This window comes from Nestor notabilis, unplaced genomic scaffold (assembly GCF_000696875.1).
Source record: "Nestor notabilis isolate BGI_N333 unplaced genomic scaffold, ASM69687v1 scaffold6786, whole genome shotgun sequence".
Taxonomy (NCBI): domain Eukaryota; kingdom Metazoa; phylum Chordata; class Aves; order Psittaciformes; family Psittacidae; genus Nestor; species Nestor notabilis.
Genome location: NW_009934155.1, coordinates 78,552 through 95,191, shown reverse-complemented (window position 1 = coordinate 95,191; position 16,640 = coordinate 78,552). Strand labels below are relative to the sequence as shown.

At 35.4% G+C, this 16,640-nt stretch overlaps 1 protein-coding gene across 1 annotated transcript in view; it reads left to right on the top strand.

Annotated features, from left to right (window-relative positions):
* Positions 1-16,640, top strand: part of TTC27 (tetratricopeptide repeat domain 27) — a gene marked incomplete at its 5' end in the record, with an annotated part of 110,557 nt that overhangs the window by 71,043 nt on the left and 22,874 nt on the right. Inside the window, 3 exons of the mRNA XM_010017188.1 lie at positions 6,603-6,698; positions 8,859-8,981; positions 13,566-13,793. Of these exons, the coding sequence (XP_010015490.1) occupies positions 6,603-6,698; positions 8,859-8,981; positions 13,566-13,793 (447 nt within the window). The remainder of the gene's footprint in view (positions 1-6,602; positions 6,699-8,858; positions 8,982-13,565; positions 13,794-16,640) is intronic.

The following is a 16,640-nucleotide window of genomic DNA, read 5'->3' as shown; positions in this document are numbered from 1 at the left end:
AGGAATGCAGCTTTTATTAGTAATTCTGTATTTATGTATTATTGAGTATGCTGTTGCAGAACAGTTGCTGTTGTAATACATCCCAAATTAACTCGAACTGCAGTTCTTTCTTGTGCAGCATTTTTCAGGCATTACTGTTAGAAAATGTAATTTGGCAGTGGACAGTTTCAAAAATAGGAAAGCCACTTCAAGTTTTGAAACTTCAAGTTTTGAAGCTTCAAGAAGTATGTAGCTTTTCTGTTAGACAAGTACTTTGATATCACTGCCCCCAAAAGTAAGGATTTTAAAGCATTTAGAATTCGGTGTTAAGCTGCATGAAAGTTTGAATTAATTTAATGATGAATCTCTGGAAGTTTTCCAGAAGTCTCTGAATATTATAAGGTCCACAAAAGCTTCTTGTTGTAGAAGCTTTATAAAATGTCCATACATTTTATAAAATGTCCATCTAAAATGTCATAAATACTAAGCATTGAAACTATATCTGTGTGACTGAGTTCTGTGGTAAGGAATCAAAGGAACTTTTTGATGATAAATTTTCCTCATTATTCATAATTTGTAAAATAAGCTTATGAATAAAGTAAGAACTTTGTAATTGTACAACCATAGATTTACACATGTAGTTGCTGTTACTTTTAGGAAGAGTTCCTCTACCTTCTTCTTGAGTGAATAACATAGGTAAACCCAGTTCAATTTGGGCTATATGTGCACTGAAGTCGTAGAAACCATTGTCATCGTGAGATGAGACAGCAGGATTGTTTTCCTTACAGACATGATTTTAATTCTTACCATCTTTGTCTCTAAACACTTTATTTACAAGCAGCAGAACTATTACAACTGTGTCTTTGCACCATCAGGCACTTCTGTGCCTGATGCAGAAGCCAAGACCCACCCAGACAGTCCCAAAACTAGTGTCTGTACTTTGGCGCTTACAAAGGTATACAAGTTGTGTAAGTAAAGGCAGATGCCCAGAATTGGCCATTTGTAAAACCTGTATTATCTGTTTAGTTTTTAATCCAAGATTAATATGCTAATTTGTTGTTTCAGTATTGTGCAGTTTTTCATAAGGTCTTTCTTTTCCCTTTCTTTCTTGAGGAGGTACTTAAATTTTTACATACTCCCAGTATACTTTTATCAAATGAAGGGCTAGGATAGTAGGTGTTCAGCAAATACAGTATGTTTCACTGCTGTGTAGTTTGTAATTTTCATAAGCTCAGAAAGCAGAACAAAAAAGGGGCAAATGTATTAGTTTTGATACCTGAAGGGAAAACTTTCTGTTTATAGTATATGCTGGTATGTACTTACCTTCTAAGCCTAAGCATGGGTCATGAGTGGCCTAAGCAAGAGGCTGAAAAGCTAAGCAAGGAGAGGGTTAATCACCTTACTTTCTTGTATAGGATAGAATATGATGTTGGTGCTTGCGTGTAATATTGAAAGTGGGACAAAGCAGAGGAAAATAATAGATATGGATACAGAAATGGTAGTATTTTTTTTATCTTTGACTACATTAAAATTAATTTGCTTTAAGTGTCATTTGACAAAGCTTATGAACAAACTGTAACCTGTAGTCATAGACGCAGATGCTAAAGCTTGGATTTTGTTTTTATGGTATGAAGAAGGAAAACATTAACAAGGCTGCATGGTTTGCTGAAGACTTACTGAGTTTTGCTAAATAAACCTACCCACAAAGCACATGGCCAGCAGGAGAATTATTGGAAGAAGTGCAGAGCTAAGAGAGCAGCTAGAATACAAGAGCAGTAGAGTTGTGACATCAACTTGCCAATTATAATACAGAGGTAATGGATAGAAATAGAGGAAGGATAAGGAAAATGGAAGTAAGTAATTAGGCAGAATGTGGAGAGGTCAGGTTGATGCGTGGGATTTTCAGAAGGAGTATTCAGACTCTGGAGAAATTGAAGAAAAAGGACCCAAGAATCACAAGAACATCATGAAAATGTGGTGTGTCTGGAGTTTTTGTGTTAGAAAAGACTGAAAGGTACTTTTCCATTCATCCTCTGGAATTAAGGTACCAATTTGGTAGCATTTGCTGGACCATGGCAATAGAGGCAAAGCGGAACATATGATAGTATCAGTTTCCTTTGGCATAAATCAAGCTAAACCCATATTAAATATGGTGAACACCTGTAATAAGTGGGACATCTTAAGAGCTGTTAGAGGAGGAAGGCAAAGGCAGGGTGAGATAATGCCGCATTCAACATCTTTTTCAGGGTGAGGTGATAGAGAGACATTGTGGTTAATAGCCATTGTGAGCATTTGTGTGGAAAGGACTCTTGGGTGAATGGTCACCACTGGAGTCCCAGAGGGATTAACTAAGGATTGAGTCTGGCAAACTGACAAGTTCTCTAAACTTGAGAAGCAGGAGAAGACTACAAAAAAACTTGTCTAATCTTCCTGCCTACAAAGTCATAAAGAGGAACATCAAGTGTACCAGAATAAATCAAAGGAAGATGCTAACAAGGGTAGAAATTGCGGTACTGCTAAGTGCACAGCAAGTAATCAGGTACTAAAATAGTAAAAACTAATGGTTTTGGTAGGGTTTAGTCAGTAGGAAACAGCTGTATGGATGCCCGGTCAACGGGGGACAAGACAGGCCACCAGAATAAACAAGCTATGATTATTGATGCAGTCTGTGAAACAAGATTTTGCACAGATGAGAAGTATTGTGGAGCAATTGTGACTGGAACACTAAAACTGGGAATGCTTTTGTTGGAAAAGATTAGTAAAAGGAAAAATGGTGCAGTTGCACTGTAAATCACTGATATGAAAGGCTGGGAAGAAGTGAGATGAAATACCATGGATAAAATGCTGCCTATAGATCAAGACCGTTTTGAAGGAGATGTTTTATTGACGCCATTGATGTTAAGTTTGAGTATGGACAGGCCTATCTTCAGTGTTATTGAGGGGAGAGGTCCTTATGGAATAAAATAGTTGCTGCACAAACAAGAGTGGAATGCTGTTTTCAAGTTTTTTTACAAGTAATGAGTATCTTGCTCTTTTCAGAAGATGGGCGTTTGGTTTGGTTTTTTGTTTGTCGTGTTGGTTGGTTTTTTTCCCCCTCAATAAGATTGGCTCAGGAGATACATAGTTACAGTTTTACATAGTAAAGGACTTTTTTTTTTGAGAAAGTAAGCTATTCCATCCAGAATAAAGAGAGTGAGAATAGAAAGAAGGATGGGAAGGTCTGCCATTTATTTACCTCAGATGCAAAAACTACTTGGCGACAATGTTCTAACAAAAGGGATGATACTATGAGGGAAGGATTTCAGACCAGTTGGATGAATAACAAATTTAAAAGCTGTACTATGAGTTGGTTGAGAAAACAAATAGCATTATGCCAGAAAGAAAATGACATCTCTGACGAGAAACCGTAAGATGTGATAGTATTTCCAGAGATAGAATACAGAGATAGGGTCTGGCTAAAGAGCAAAAGCTCTAGCTTTTGTCAGCCATTAAGGAAAAGGACAGTAAAAAATGTGTAGATGATAAAGAGGTTTAAATTCAAGCAGGCTCAGAATCAAAGCTGATACCATCAGGACCATAGTGATGTTACACAAGTTGAACATAGAAGTGAAGCAAGGGGAATGGGAATGAATATATGGAAATGACATCCAAGGTGGAAAAAGTCCTTTACAAACTTCATGTACTCGGGTCATGGATAATGACCATCTGAGTTTGATTAATAGAATAATTAGACTGAGGTTGATTAGTAAAGTGGTAAAAACTCTGTGATAATTTCAAATTAACATCGTATACAAATCCCAAGCACAGGCTGACAATTGTACTACTTAATCTTGTACCAGAGATTTGAGTATGAGATGGGGAGAATGAATTCTAGATTCTAGAGCTGTTTTCTCCCACTTTCATGTGGCAATAATGTAGTCGTTGCTCGTGGTATAAAATTCCATCAAAACCATCTATGGTTTTGCTGTTTCCGGGCTGGATTAATGAATCTCTCAATACTGTGGTTTTTGAAGAAGTCATTATCCATGGCAGCTCAAGCCTTGGGGAAAGGGTGTGTTATGTGGTGGTGGTGTGGTCTAAGCTTAACGTTTTTAAATGTTACACATGAAAGAACTCATGTATCATTTAGAGTTGTGACTTTTAGTTAATTTCTGCTGTAATTCTATTTTAAAACTTCCAAGACAGAAATTTGAGGCTTGAGTTAAACTAAGACAGCAAATCTTTTCACTGTGTTGCAAATATTCTGTATTTACAGATTCTTTTTTACATTGTATTTATGTTGAAGATTATTAATGAAAAAGAATGCTCATTTGGCAGTGTTTTCTTGTTCACTTTATTGATTTATTGTTCTGTGATTAGATACTAGCTGTGTAGTAAGGTTAGGATTATCATTTTCTCGCCATTATACAACCCAAATTTTATTTCTTCCAGCATAATTCAGAAATGCAGAATTCAACAATTTTTAGTAACTTATTTTCTGTACTTCACTAGTAGGCAGAGCTACCAGCTTATTTTTTTGATGTATAGGAGTGTGCATAAACCATGGATTTTAGTATCGTCTAAAGCTGATTAGCTTTTACTCTTTTTTAGGGAATGTGTAATATTCATATGTTCTACCTAAATTAGCAGGTTTTGTTGGAACTCAGAACAGAGTACAGTGTTCTCGGAAGGAGGAGAATTCTACTTGCTAATAGTCATATTCTCTTACAGCATGTCATTTACATTAGGCTTTTCTGCTTCGGAAGTATAGAAAAGATGCTGCCACAAATTTTCCAATAAAATTTGTTGCTTTCAAAAAAGTGCTTTTCATTGAATTACAGGGTTGGGGTTTTTTTTGAGCAATAGAAATAATAATAATAAAAAAAAGCTGAAACAGGAACAAAATGTATTGATTGACTTAAAACATTTTCTGCCTTTCATCTCCCTGTTCTCCTCAAAAAAATATTTTGCAGGAAATTTTTAGGATTTTCTGGCTTTGCTGAGGCTTAGAGCGATTATTATTTTTAAATTTTCCAACTGCAGTTTACTACTTTGTCTGGTCTTGTAAAATGATTACACAAGGAATTGGAGAATTTTTCAGTTTAATTTTTGTTGCAACAGAATATAGAAAAATGTGCTTCTGCACAGCATTAGAACATTTCAACAGAATTGAAACTGCAAAATATGATTTGATATATAGTTCACAATCAAGTAAACTCTGTATTTAAATAATATCACCTTAAAGGTTTTATTTGAATCTGACTCCTTTTGGATTGCTTGGAACTGTGTGAAGGAATGTGATTTTATTAGTCTGTCCCTTTACTTGCTATAAACTTTCTTGGGGTAGGTTTCTGGATAATCTCTAGGAACAGGTCTCTGAAGATAATTTGATGAGAGTGAATGAGAATAAGATTGAATATTTTAAATATTAGTATCAAAAATTAGAAGGTTAAGCATTGATTGAAAGACTGTATTTTTGGTGCATGTTGCGATTTTCTTTTTCCTATTAAAATAATGCAGCCACCTAATAAATCCCATTAACATCCATAGCAGTTACAAGATGCTTAGCAGTTTAAATCACATAACTGATTATTTTATTTTACACAACAATTATTTCCATTATTGGTGCAGGTTGGCTAGCCAGCTGTTGAATTTGGAGAGAAAGAAGTGAGCCTATCTATTTTTTTCTTTTGTTTGGGAGTCTTTGCATTCATTTTCCATGCCGAGAAAATTCTGAGAACCTGTCTAGCTCCTTCTATAAATCTTTGACTGAGTTATATGTGAGTCTTGGATAGGTGAATCATGTGAAAGCAAGTAATTTAATATTCCCTTATTTATGTTTCTGTATTTAAATTTGCTAGCTTAGTGATGACTGGCATTTGAAGAGGGTTCTCCCTTATCTTGGAGTTTCCAACCAACTTTCTGGCCATAGCTACCTTTAATATTTTATCCTTCCTATTGAATTTTGATATAAATAACTTTGTTGTGGATTTTCAGAGAAAAAGTTACTGCTGAAGCTGCTCCATTTTTGCTATGCAGAAGTTACTGCTCTCTTTCAAAGAGTTTCAGAAGAAAACACTTCAACAATCCAAAGTTCCATCAAAAGAAAAAAAAAAAAAAAAGCCTGAATTGAATTGTACTTCAGTCACAATAATATTCTATATTAGAACTGTGTTTCCAAAAGTGCATGGTCCACTATAATGCGTTTGTTGTTCTCTCCTTTTAATAAGAATTTTTATGCCCAATGCACATCAATACTATCTTACGGAAAAGCTAGCTGAAGGATTGAAATGCACTAGGCAAGGTCACTTTAATATTTTACACAGTTTTACTCTGCAAGTATTTTGTTGGGACTGTAAAATGGATTCTTTTTACTGTTACATGCACTTTGAAATTTTAGTATCTTCAAAGCTTTTTTATTGTTATCTATAATAAAGAGTTTTAACATAGATTTTTATTAGATTTTCTTACATAGGGTAATAAAAACACTACAGTTTAAGCTTACTGGTGTTTAGTGTGTCTTTAATATAATTTTTCCATTTTGTCAAGGATGTTTAAAATCCTGAATGCTTTGAATTTTATTTTTTTCAGGTTCATTAAGTCTTAAAAAAATACTAAATCAGTATATACTTTGCATTTACCAGGCACTTGCAGATCAGTTTGAAGATGTAAATACGTCAGTATCTGAACGCATGAAGATTTTCTACTGCTGTCAGGTGTCTCCGCACTGGGCCATACAGGTGGGAAGCAATCCCATTTCAAGCTTTACTTTAAAAGTCTGTGGTTCTTTTTAGTATCGATACTGCATGACTCCGGAGTTAAGAGAGTGTGATAAGATCTTGAGCTGAAACACTGTAGAAATAAAGATGTAACCTAACAATACACCAGGTTTTTCTGGCAAGAAATCAAGTTCCACAGTGTTTTGCTTTCATTTGTCTTCTTCTGTCACGCACAGAAGTAATTGCTTGTAGTGCAATTCTTCTTTACTTTGGTTTTTCCTCCAATAAAAAATGGACCAAAACTTGCAAGCTTCCAACATCTCCTGCAAAAATAATCTTGAAACTCTCTTTCTATTTATTACTGTTTTACTTATTCTGTTGTTATTTGCATCTTTCTCATCTTTGGGATGACCACTTAGGGGTGTTTTCAGGAAGTGGATCATGGTCAAAGCAGCAAAATTAGGAGTCAAAAGTACACAGAAGTACTCCTCAAGCGGAGAAAGTTTTTATTTTTAAGACGTTCCCCTTTTTGCTAGTGCTGACAGGACTTTTTTTCCCAAAAACTACACTGTTTATCTTGACAATAAGCCTTTTCTAGAACAGAAATCTACACATTAGAGTTTTGTCTTGTGATGTTGTATTTAACAAACAGTTTGCATTATGCACCTCCAAAGGTGTTCATGTGGATTACTTTTAATGGTCTTTTTTTCCGTCTTGATTTCTAACCTCAATGCATGTTGCTTTAACTAAACATACCTTCTCCTAGCATTCTCAAATTATTCCGCACCATCTTTCAACAGGTACTTAGTAAATGTGGTTTACATTTTCGGTAGTCAGAGTGGCACTTTTCAATCCAAGCCGATTTTCCAAGCTAAAGATAGAAATACTTAAATAGGGATTTATAATCTTCCACTGGAAGATGGCTGCAATCTTCTAGTAATGAAGAGTTGTTGCCTGTATAAATTTTACCAAATATGACTCTGAATAAATTTAATAAAATGTACATCAGATTTAGTTCCTGATACTGGCAAATGTAAGTTTTTTCCTAAATGATTAATATCAAGATAACAAATAATTACTTGATTAGAGATTTTCAGAGTTTTATATTTTTGTCAAAGGCCTGAGCCAGTTCTTAATTTTTCTGACTAGCAGTCTATTCCCATATGGTAACTCCCTGGATTTCTAACAGATACTTAACCTAGGTCTGTGGAGAGAGGTCCATGACATCTGCAGGGAACTTCAGGGAACCCATTCACAGTCACCAAAAACATTGTAGAGGTTCACTGTATTGTGAACCTCATTGTGAGCATCATTAGGTGTCCTTATATGGAATGTTCCCACTTGTTTTTGGAAGCCAAACTGTATATTTGTCACACATAGTAAATAAGTTATCCTTTCTTCAAAGATGAAAACCTATATGGGATTTTAATCTCCTCTTAAAACAAACAAAAGACCAAAGACAACTTCTCAAAGTCATGAAAACATACCTTGTTTATTTTTAAATTAAAAAGATTACTCTTTTATTTTCATAAGCACACTGAAATAATAGCAGAATGTGAAATAACAAAGAGGCTGATTTATCCGTGATGAAAACTCAACTAGGAAGTTGAACCTGAATTCAAATACAATATTGATCTGACTGAGAAGTAGCACACTTTGGCATCGGCTGTGTGGACAGTTATTTCTCACAATTACCTGACAAAATTCTGTCAGAGCCTTTCTCTCCATCTGTGTTTTTTCACAGGTACAGATTGCTATGGCAAAGTATTTTTAGAAGAGGCTTTAATGCCCTTCAGCCTCTGTTTCCCACACTCAGCATTCACAACACCCTGCTGCAGCTGCTCTCCACCACGTGGGCCATGTGGCTCGTTTAATGAGTGGGAGTTCAGTTCTGGCAATTCATCCATGTCTGCTTCTGTTTTTTGCATGACATTATAAGGTAGTTAAAAGTAATTAAGCTACTGACATGAACACAAGTAAAATCAAAACACTGTTCTACTGATGGTTTATTTGGGGTTTTTTTGAGGTATATAGTGTTTGAGGCTCCAGCTTGATGTTTCAAGAGTAATTCCATATTCTCTGCTTCTTGATGATGTCAGAAATGCCTCTAACATCTTTTTAAAAATGTAAATAGTATTTACTTACCTATTTTCAGTTACCTGGGATTTCTTATCTTTTCAGCGTCAGCTTGCAAGCTTACTCTTTGAACTGGGATGCATCAGCTCTGCCTTACAGATATTTGAGGAGCTGGAGATGTGGAAAGATGCAGTAATCTGCTATGAAAGAGCAGGACAGCATGGAAAGGTAAGAGAAATGTTCTTTTCATATCTTGTCTTGAAATAGGACCTGAATTCCGAAGGACTGTCTGGCTTCGGCTGTCAATCAGAAAAGACTTTCACTTCTACAGGGATATCATGAGGAAAGTCTGTTTAGGTAAAAAAGGGCATGTGACATATTAGTCTGTCATAAACTGTGAATGCTAAAAAAAATTATTTGAGGTAATGACCTCATGAAGTAGAAATTGGTAAATAAGAAATAAGAAACAGGAAGGCTATAGTAGTGATTCTTGAAAATACTGAAGGAAAATTAACTGGATGTGCAGCAAGGTGTAATGTGGGTATCTCAAGAAAGCTCTTGGTCTCTGGTGCACTCGCTCACACAGAAGGACTCTAACAGAAACTTAAACTATCAAGCATTGCTTTCAGAATTTATATACCTTTCAAAAACACTCATTTTCAGACAAAAATATGGTGGGGTTTGTTTGGTTTGTTTGTGGGTTTTTTTTCTTCCCTGTTCTTTCCCTCCATTTGCTATATGGTAGCAGTAAATATATGAATGTGCCTTTATGATGCCGTAAACACAAATACTATGCTTAAACTAATTTAAGCTTATAGAATAGAGAGCTGTAACTTCAATTAACTACAAAAAGGCAGAAATTCTTATACTTACATGTTTTTTCTAATTGTCATGCACCAATGCCTAGATTTTGGTCATTATAAAGTGACAGATATGTCTTGCTGGCAAATTCTGTGTCACATTATGCATGCCTTGGGGATAGTATGCTAATATCCCAATCTTTTCAGTAGAGTGGAGTAATAGAGGTCAGTATTTTCCATTTCCTGGAAATGCATTCTGTCCTAGTTACATTCACAAACTGCCCTTAGGGAGTTATGAAAATGGCACTTGGAGAATAGGACAGGATATCTGACACAGGAAACTGCTTAGAAGTGCTTTTAGGATGAGGGTTTGTGCTGTGCTTTGAAAAATAGAAAATGCTAAGTACTAAGTAACAGTAGTGCTGGGAAAAAAAACTAGCTTCAGACCAAAAAAGTCAGAAAATTAGGAACATGTAGCTGTACACCAAGGGGAGTGACTGTTTGTGCTCCTTACCATAAAGCTTTCAGATCATAAACTGTTTGTATTAATCAAAAAATGTTTTCACGTTTTAAGCATGGTAGTTATTGTTTTAGAAGAGCATGAGAATCTACTAGATCGATACATTGTTCAGTGGATGTTCATGTCATTGAAGAACTTAGCATATATATGCCCAAAAGAACAAATCCTATTAAATAAAATTCTATGTTTTTCAGTCACAAATGCTTTTATATTGAATCCCTGGATTTAAATACTGAAAAATCTAATAAAACAGCCAGATATCAGCAATATCAATGTGTTTGATGAGTACATACACATCAAAGCATGTTCCTTCCTCCTACTTTTCAATTATGCACTGACAAAGAAACAGAGCGTGTAGATAAGGCTGTGACGCTCCACACTATGCACTTGGGAAATACATGATTCACTCAGTTACAACACAGCCATACAGCAGTACAAATTTTGCATAGTAAGTTGTCACTAACATTTAGCAAACTTTTTGTGGATCTTTTGCTTTTACTAGATATGGCTCTATACTCACTTGTAAGAGCTCAGAAGCTTGTCTTTAAGTTGAGGAAATGCTTCCCAGAGGCAAAGTCAAGTAGTGTTATACTGATTAGTGCATGAGCTCATTCAAGAACCTGATTGATTTCCACTACATATCCTAACAGGCATAGAAGGCAGGTAAGGGCTCCTATATGTAGCAACAAAATTGAGAAAGAGGAGTAAATAGCTTGCTCAAGGTCAAATCTGTAATGAGTAATGGAAAAGCACTACCTTTTATTTAAAATAGAGCCCTCTTTACTGATTGGAGATACCTGTGAAGTGTTGCCTGTTTAATTCCCATACCAACCGTAGTAGTCCAGAAAGCAAGGTAACAGCCTAAATCTTCTTCACTTTTAGATCAACTGGCTTTTGAACTGAGTATTAAACTCCATCCATTCTGGCAGAGACCATTCTGTGAAAAGCTGTGTTATTCTAAATACATCCGTTTCAGTCAGCAGTTACACAGTTTGGGGTTGGTTGGTTGGTTGGTTCTTTTTTTTTTTTTGTTTGCTTGTTTGTTTGGTTTTTTTTAGATAAATTTAAGTGATATTTTTCTTATCAAAACTTATTTAATTTAGATATAATTTTTAGTTATAAAGCACGCTGATTGATCACTATCTCTTTAATGGGTAAGAATAAATCTGTAGTGTTTGTATTTCTCTTATGTATATTGCATGACCTATGTGAAAACTGGTTTTGATAATATTTTTTGTTGTTAAACTTTGGTTTTTTTAAAGGACCAGGGTTCTTATCAAAGATTAAATAGGCTTTTTTAAAAATAGTTTATCACAAAGTTACGAGAAAGGAATATTTTTCTTCATGAAAACCTGGGCAAAAAGAGAATTCCAGTGTTATCTGGAATGACGAATATTTTGAGAATACAAATTTTTTAGTTTGTAGTTATGATCCTTTGTATTAGCTTTAAAGATTTACATAATTAAAATGCCAGGCATGTGATCAGATAGCTAATCAGATGAAGAAAAAGTCAGATTTCTGCTTATTTAATTCTGTTTTATCTGTGTGCTGAAATATTTATGTTGGCAATGAAGTCTAGTAAGCTTAGACCAGAAAACATGAGTTTATGCTCTTAAATGTGAAATACAGTTAGTGAATAGTTAGCTTTCTAGTCTAGTGTATGATTAGTACTAGGCACTGCCACAGCATAGGAATCTGAGCTTGAGAGTGCTCTACAGAGGAAGAGCCAAAGAAGCAGCATGCAGTGCACTTTTCACCCCTTAGCTGCTGTTTACACAGCAACATTTCAATCTTTTTTTCTTTACCTAAAGGGGGGAAATTACCTTTTGGTGCCTAATGTGATTACTGCACATATTAAAGCACCCCATTCCCTCTGCTCTAGAAAAATTTATCTTAAAGATCTATTATTAATATGTCATAGCAGCTCATGGAGGCGGGGAAGGGGAAGTAAACTGCCCTTTAACCAAACCCTCGGCAAGTGCAGTTTGTTGTGTTAGGTGAGGTTTTCTACTGCTTTGACAAAGCTAATTCTAAATTTAAAGTAATATTTTCTTTGGCTTTCTTTAGAGAACTGTTCCATAGGCATTTAAGAACACTTGCCATTAAGTTATTTTTCTAATATTCAGCCAATAATTTTCTTCCTAATGGGATTCCATTTTTGCTAGTTTAAGATTCCTTTAGAAATCTAAACAGTTCATCTCTTCTGCACATTTGTGTACGTCAAATGTTTGTGTGCTTTACTGTTACTTCATTTAAAAAATGATAGTAAGAATGAAGTGTTAAAAATACTAAGCATTAAATATTTCAGAACAAAATAAAACAAAGTAATTTTTCTCAAGATTATTTTCAAACAAGATCAATTAATTTTACTGATTGGAAGAAGAGTAAGAGACTGCTTCTCCAGAGATCATTTGATGGGCAAAGGAAACGTTTCTTACAGAAGCAAGAAAAGCAGTAATAATTTAAATGCCGATATGAACTCAGCTTTCCTTTTAGATAAAGTAGCTATGATAGAAGACTGACTAGTATTACACTGTCAAACTTTAATTCTGTGGCAGGCTGTGTTGGCTCTTTCTTGATTCAGAGGGTTCAAACAGATCTTTTCCAATAGAAAAATTATACTGAGCTGAATTATGGATGTTGCGTTTCTCCTGCAGGGGACTGAGTTAGAGTTTGGTCTGAACAACAGATCATCTGTGCAATGTATTTATCTTTTCAAAAAGCCACAGAAAGCAGACGATCTCTTGCTTAAAAGAGAAACAATAATTTTATTGTTAGAGCGAGGCGATGCCCCTGAGAGAAAAAGCTTTTGAAAGTTGGTTACAGCCCCTGATAGATGTCTGAGACACCCAGTTTGTATCTTCTTTTCCGTAACATGGTATATCTTCTGAATGTATTTTATTTCAACATTTAGATAAGTTTATAACTTCTGCTTCTTTGTAAAAGAGTAGCATTTCCAAAACCAACAGTATGAAAGTGGATGTGTCTTCAGCCGTAGTAGAATGGAGATAATTGTTTTCAGAAAAGAGGGATTAGAGAAAAAGGAATGACAGTCCTTGCAAGAATACTTACTAAGATATACAAAGCCCACAGATGATAAACTATTGGGATTGCACATACGTTAACGGTGCTGATACTGCATTGCTATGAAGTAGGTGTAGGTTTGATGTCCAGGACTGATATTTGTTCTTGGGGCGGAATATACACCTAACGTATAAGATGCTGCTTGTTTTTCATGGGTATATTTCCCTTAGTGTGTTAAACCAAAAGCCATGTCGATGTTGAAGTGGGTTTTTTTAAAAAACAGTTTGGAACCAGATTCTCCCTAGACTTTCTTTGCTGTGTTGGATGAACATACTGTTTCCTTACTGATCCGACTACTTAGGCTTCAAGTGATAATTGCAAGGTGCTAAAGTGATATTCATTCAGGTAAGCGATTAACTGAAAAGAAATTGTCCCATTATGTGTTGATTTCTCTTTGTTCTTTAACAGGCGGAAGAAATACTCAGGAGGGAGTTAGAGAAAAAGGAAACACCAGGATTATATTGTTTGCTTGGTGATGTACTTAAAGACCATCAGTATTATGACAAGGCCTGGGAGCTCTCCAGGCACCGCAGTGCCCGTGCCCAGCGCTCCAAAGGCCTCCTCCACCTCCGCAACCGGGAATTCAGAGAATGTGTGGAGTGCTTTGAACGTTCAGTGCAAATCAACCCTATGCAGGTTAGGAAACAATACACATATGGCTTTGGTTTAGATGGTGTGTTCAGTTTTGAATGAGGACGCACTTTTAAAAAAGGCAGTTCTGTGCACAATTGTCAAGGTAACAGCTTATTACTATTCTTAGCTAATTTTTCACCATCTACTTTGAAGCCTGGCTAAAAAATGGTAGCATAATGCAGTTAAGACATCCTTTTGCTTTCAGGTCCTTACATGCAGCCAACTCTTTGCCTATACAGCTCTTCTATTTCAAAAAGGTCAAGCCATTGAAAATTAATAATTATCATCAAATAAATCATGATCAAGCGTTAAGCAAAAGAGATACAAGAATGCTGTACAGATTTTAATGAAATTATCCTTTTGCCTTGTCTGTTGGCTTTAAGTTACAAACTCTGATCTCTATTTTTCACAGAAATCTTTTTCAGGTGTTCTGATCTGTCCTGCTCTGGAGTCACTGAGAAACATTGTGTTTCACTTGTGATGACAGCAGCTTTTGTTATAGTAATATATTAAAACTGAAAACACAGTCAAGATTGAGTTCTCTTGATTAAACTCGTTATTTTGACAGATCCTTTGCAAGCTGTTCTGTAGACAGTTTTTGTAATCTATTCCAGTTTATCAGCCATTATATCCTATCCCAGTAAGGTCCCCCCTGTGAAAGGTCTTGAGAATTTAAAATAGTTTTGTGGTTGTTTATGTATATAAATAGTGCTCTTTGTAGTCATTTCCAGATCCATGCAAAAGTAGGATATTCCTCCTTCTTGCCCTCCAGAGAACACTTCCAAAGGAAGGACTTCAGCTTTAGAAAAATTTTCAAGTCCTCCAGCATTTAAAATTGTTTATCATGAAGCTTTTTCTTTGTATTTCGATGAGGTATTTTATTCCAGTGAATCAGAGTCCTGTTCTTATTTAAGTAAACTCCAGATAACTTATAAACACCATCAGAATGGAAAGCAAAATGAACAAAAATGCTTCCCTTGTTTTTCAGTCGTCTTACTGACTCAGGAAATGCCAACAAAATATATATTACTTAGATCAGAACCATATTAAAATGAAGATGACTCCTGGATAATAAAGGGCTGCAGAAGTTTGCCTACAGGGCTCAAAACTTAGAAATATGCTGCTGAGATGCTTTTTTTATTTTATGTCTTATCCAAAGGAAGATTAAAATCAAAGGCAATGCAAGAAAAATAGGCCAGTCCATATAGGATAGGATAGGATTTCTGAGCACCTCCTTTTGGTGCTCAGAAAGCTCTGTTTAGAATTCAGATGAATTCTTTCAAATACATTGAGCAAATGGGTAGTGTGGATTGACATAACAATGTCTTCTAAAGTCTGTCTGTATTCTGTCACTACAGAAATGAATTGTTTCCTATTCCAAGATGTCTTTTGAACAAAGAGCAGAGAGGAGGGTGATACTATATGCATGGAGTTTAATACAGGCATTAATGGGTTGTTCCCAGAATAGTGAATAACTTACCAGGTAAACAAGGACTCCCTATTACAAAGAAATTTTTTTTTTCTTTTTTTGTGGTTATCAGAAACCTTTTTTTTGAGAAAGTGATTTTTAGACTGCAGCAAGTGATTCCCAAAATACCTAATGGATGAAGTCATTCTCTGTCAATCCTACTTTAATCTTGTATATTCTTTGGCCAACTGGTCAATATTGGTTGAGGTCTTTGAGGTAGGTCTTTGCAATGTTTGCCAACCACCATGTTAGACTTTGGAAAATCCACAGAGGAATGAGGTCTTGCCATTCAAATATATCTAAAACTGGTCTTTGTTAGCGCTGCTGCTCACAGAATTACTGTTCTAGTACATGGCTAGTGGTGGACAGATGCATTTCTATTGCACTTTCACTGCAAGCATCTTGTGAGGCTGGACTGAAACAATTCTAGAGACCAAAAACCTCCTGCAGTCAGTTCTCCAGTGGTGAAGGTCTGCATAACAACAATTTACGGCTTATTAAATTAAAGATTTGTTCGTTCTTGTTCTGAACAGTGTATAGGTCTCTATATCTGGTCACTTTATATTTCAATTTTCCAGAAATAAGAGTGTTCATAACACCTCTCTTTTGCCCACACCGTTCTCCACTGTATCACAGTCTGCAAGAAAAGAATAATCCTCTTTTATGCTAGATGATTTATCTAACTTCTCAGGCTAATTTTCTTGGGTGTGAAGCAAGGCAAGTGATCTTTCTCCAATTTGGGACAAGAGTCACGCTTTGGAAGTCAGCTTGCCATCAACTACATCTGGAATTTAAAGGTTTGGACAATGCAGTGAAAGCCTTATTCTCAACAATTCTCATTCATCTTGTAGTAGTAAAAGTAACTTAAACAACAGTTTGAGCTAGAGTCTGTCATTGGAAATTATGATTAAAGGCTCTGTACTTAAAAACTATAGTGCATTCTGTCAGTGTGTTGTGTTCAAAATAAACTGAATTCTAAGAGAGATAAATGATGCCAAAAAAAGAATAATCAAAAAGGTACTCAGCTAGGATTTCACTCAACTAGAGCTCTTAAAATTTTATTGTTATTACTAACTCCAGACACTCACTTTCCTCTACAGGGTACAGATTGTTTCTAAACTAACACTGCTGTACTTCTAAGAGTATTTTACTGAAGGGTTACTGATTCTGGGGGGTTAGGGGAGGAATGTATTCATCATGTGTTCTTTTTAAGTGTTCAGCTATACTGTAATTAGGTTACTCTGGAATGATATTCCCACTAATATGAGAGAATTTAGACTTTCTTAATGTGTTTCATAGTCATTTAGATTTATTAAAGACTTGCCTAGAAATTCCTTATGGCAAGTTTTAACAAAGAATACAGGCCTAAATTATCTTCCTTT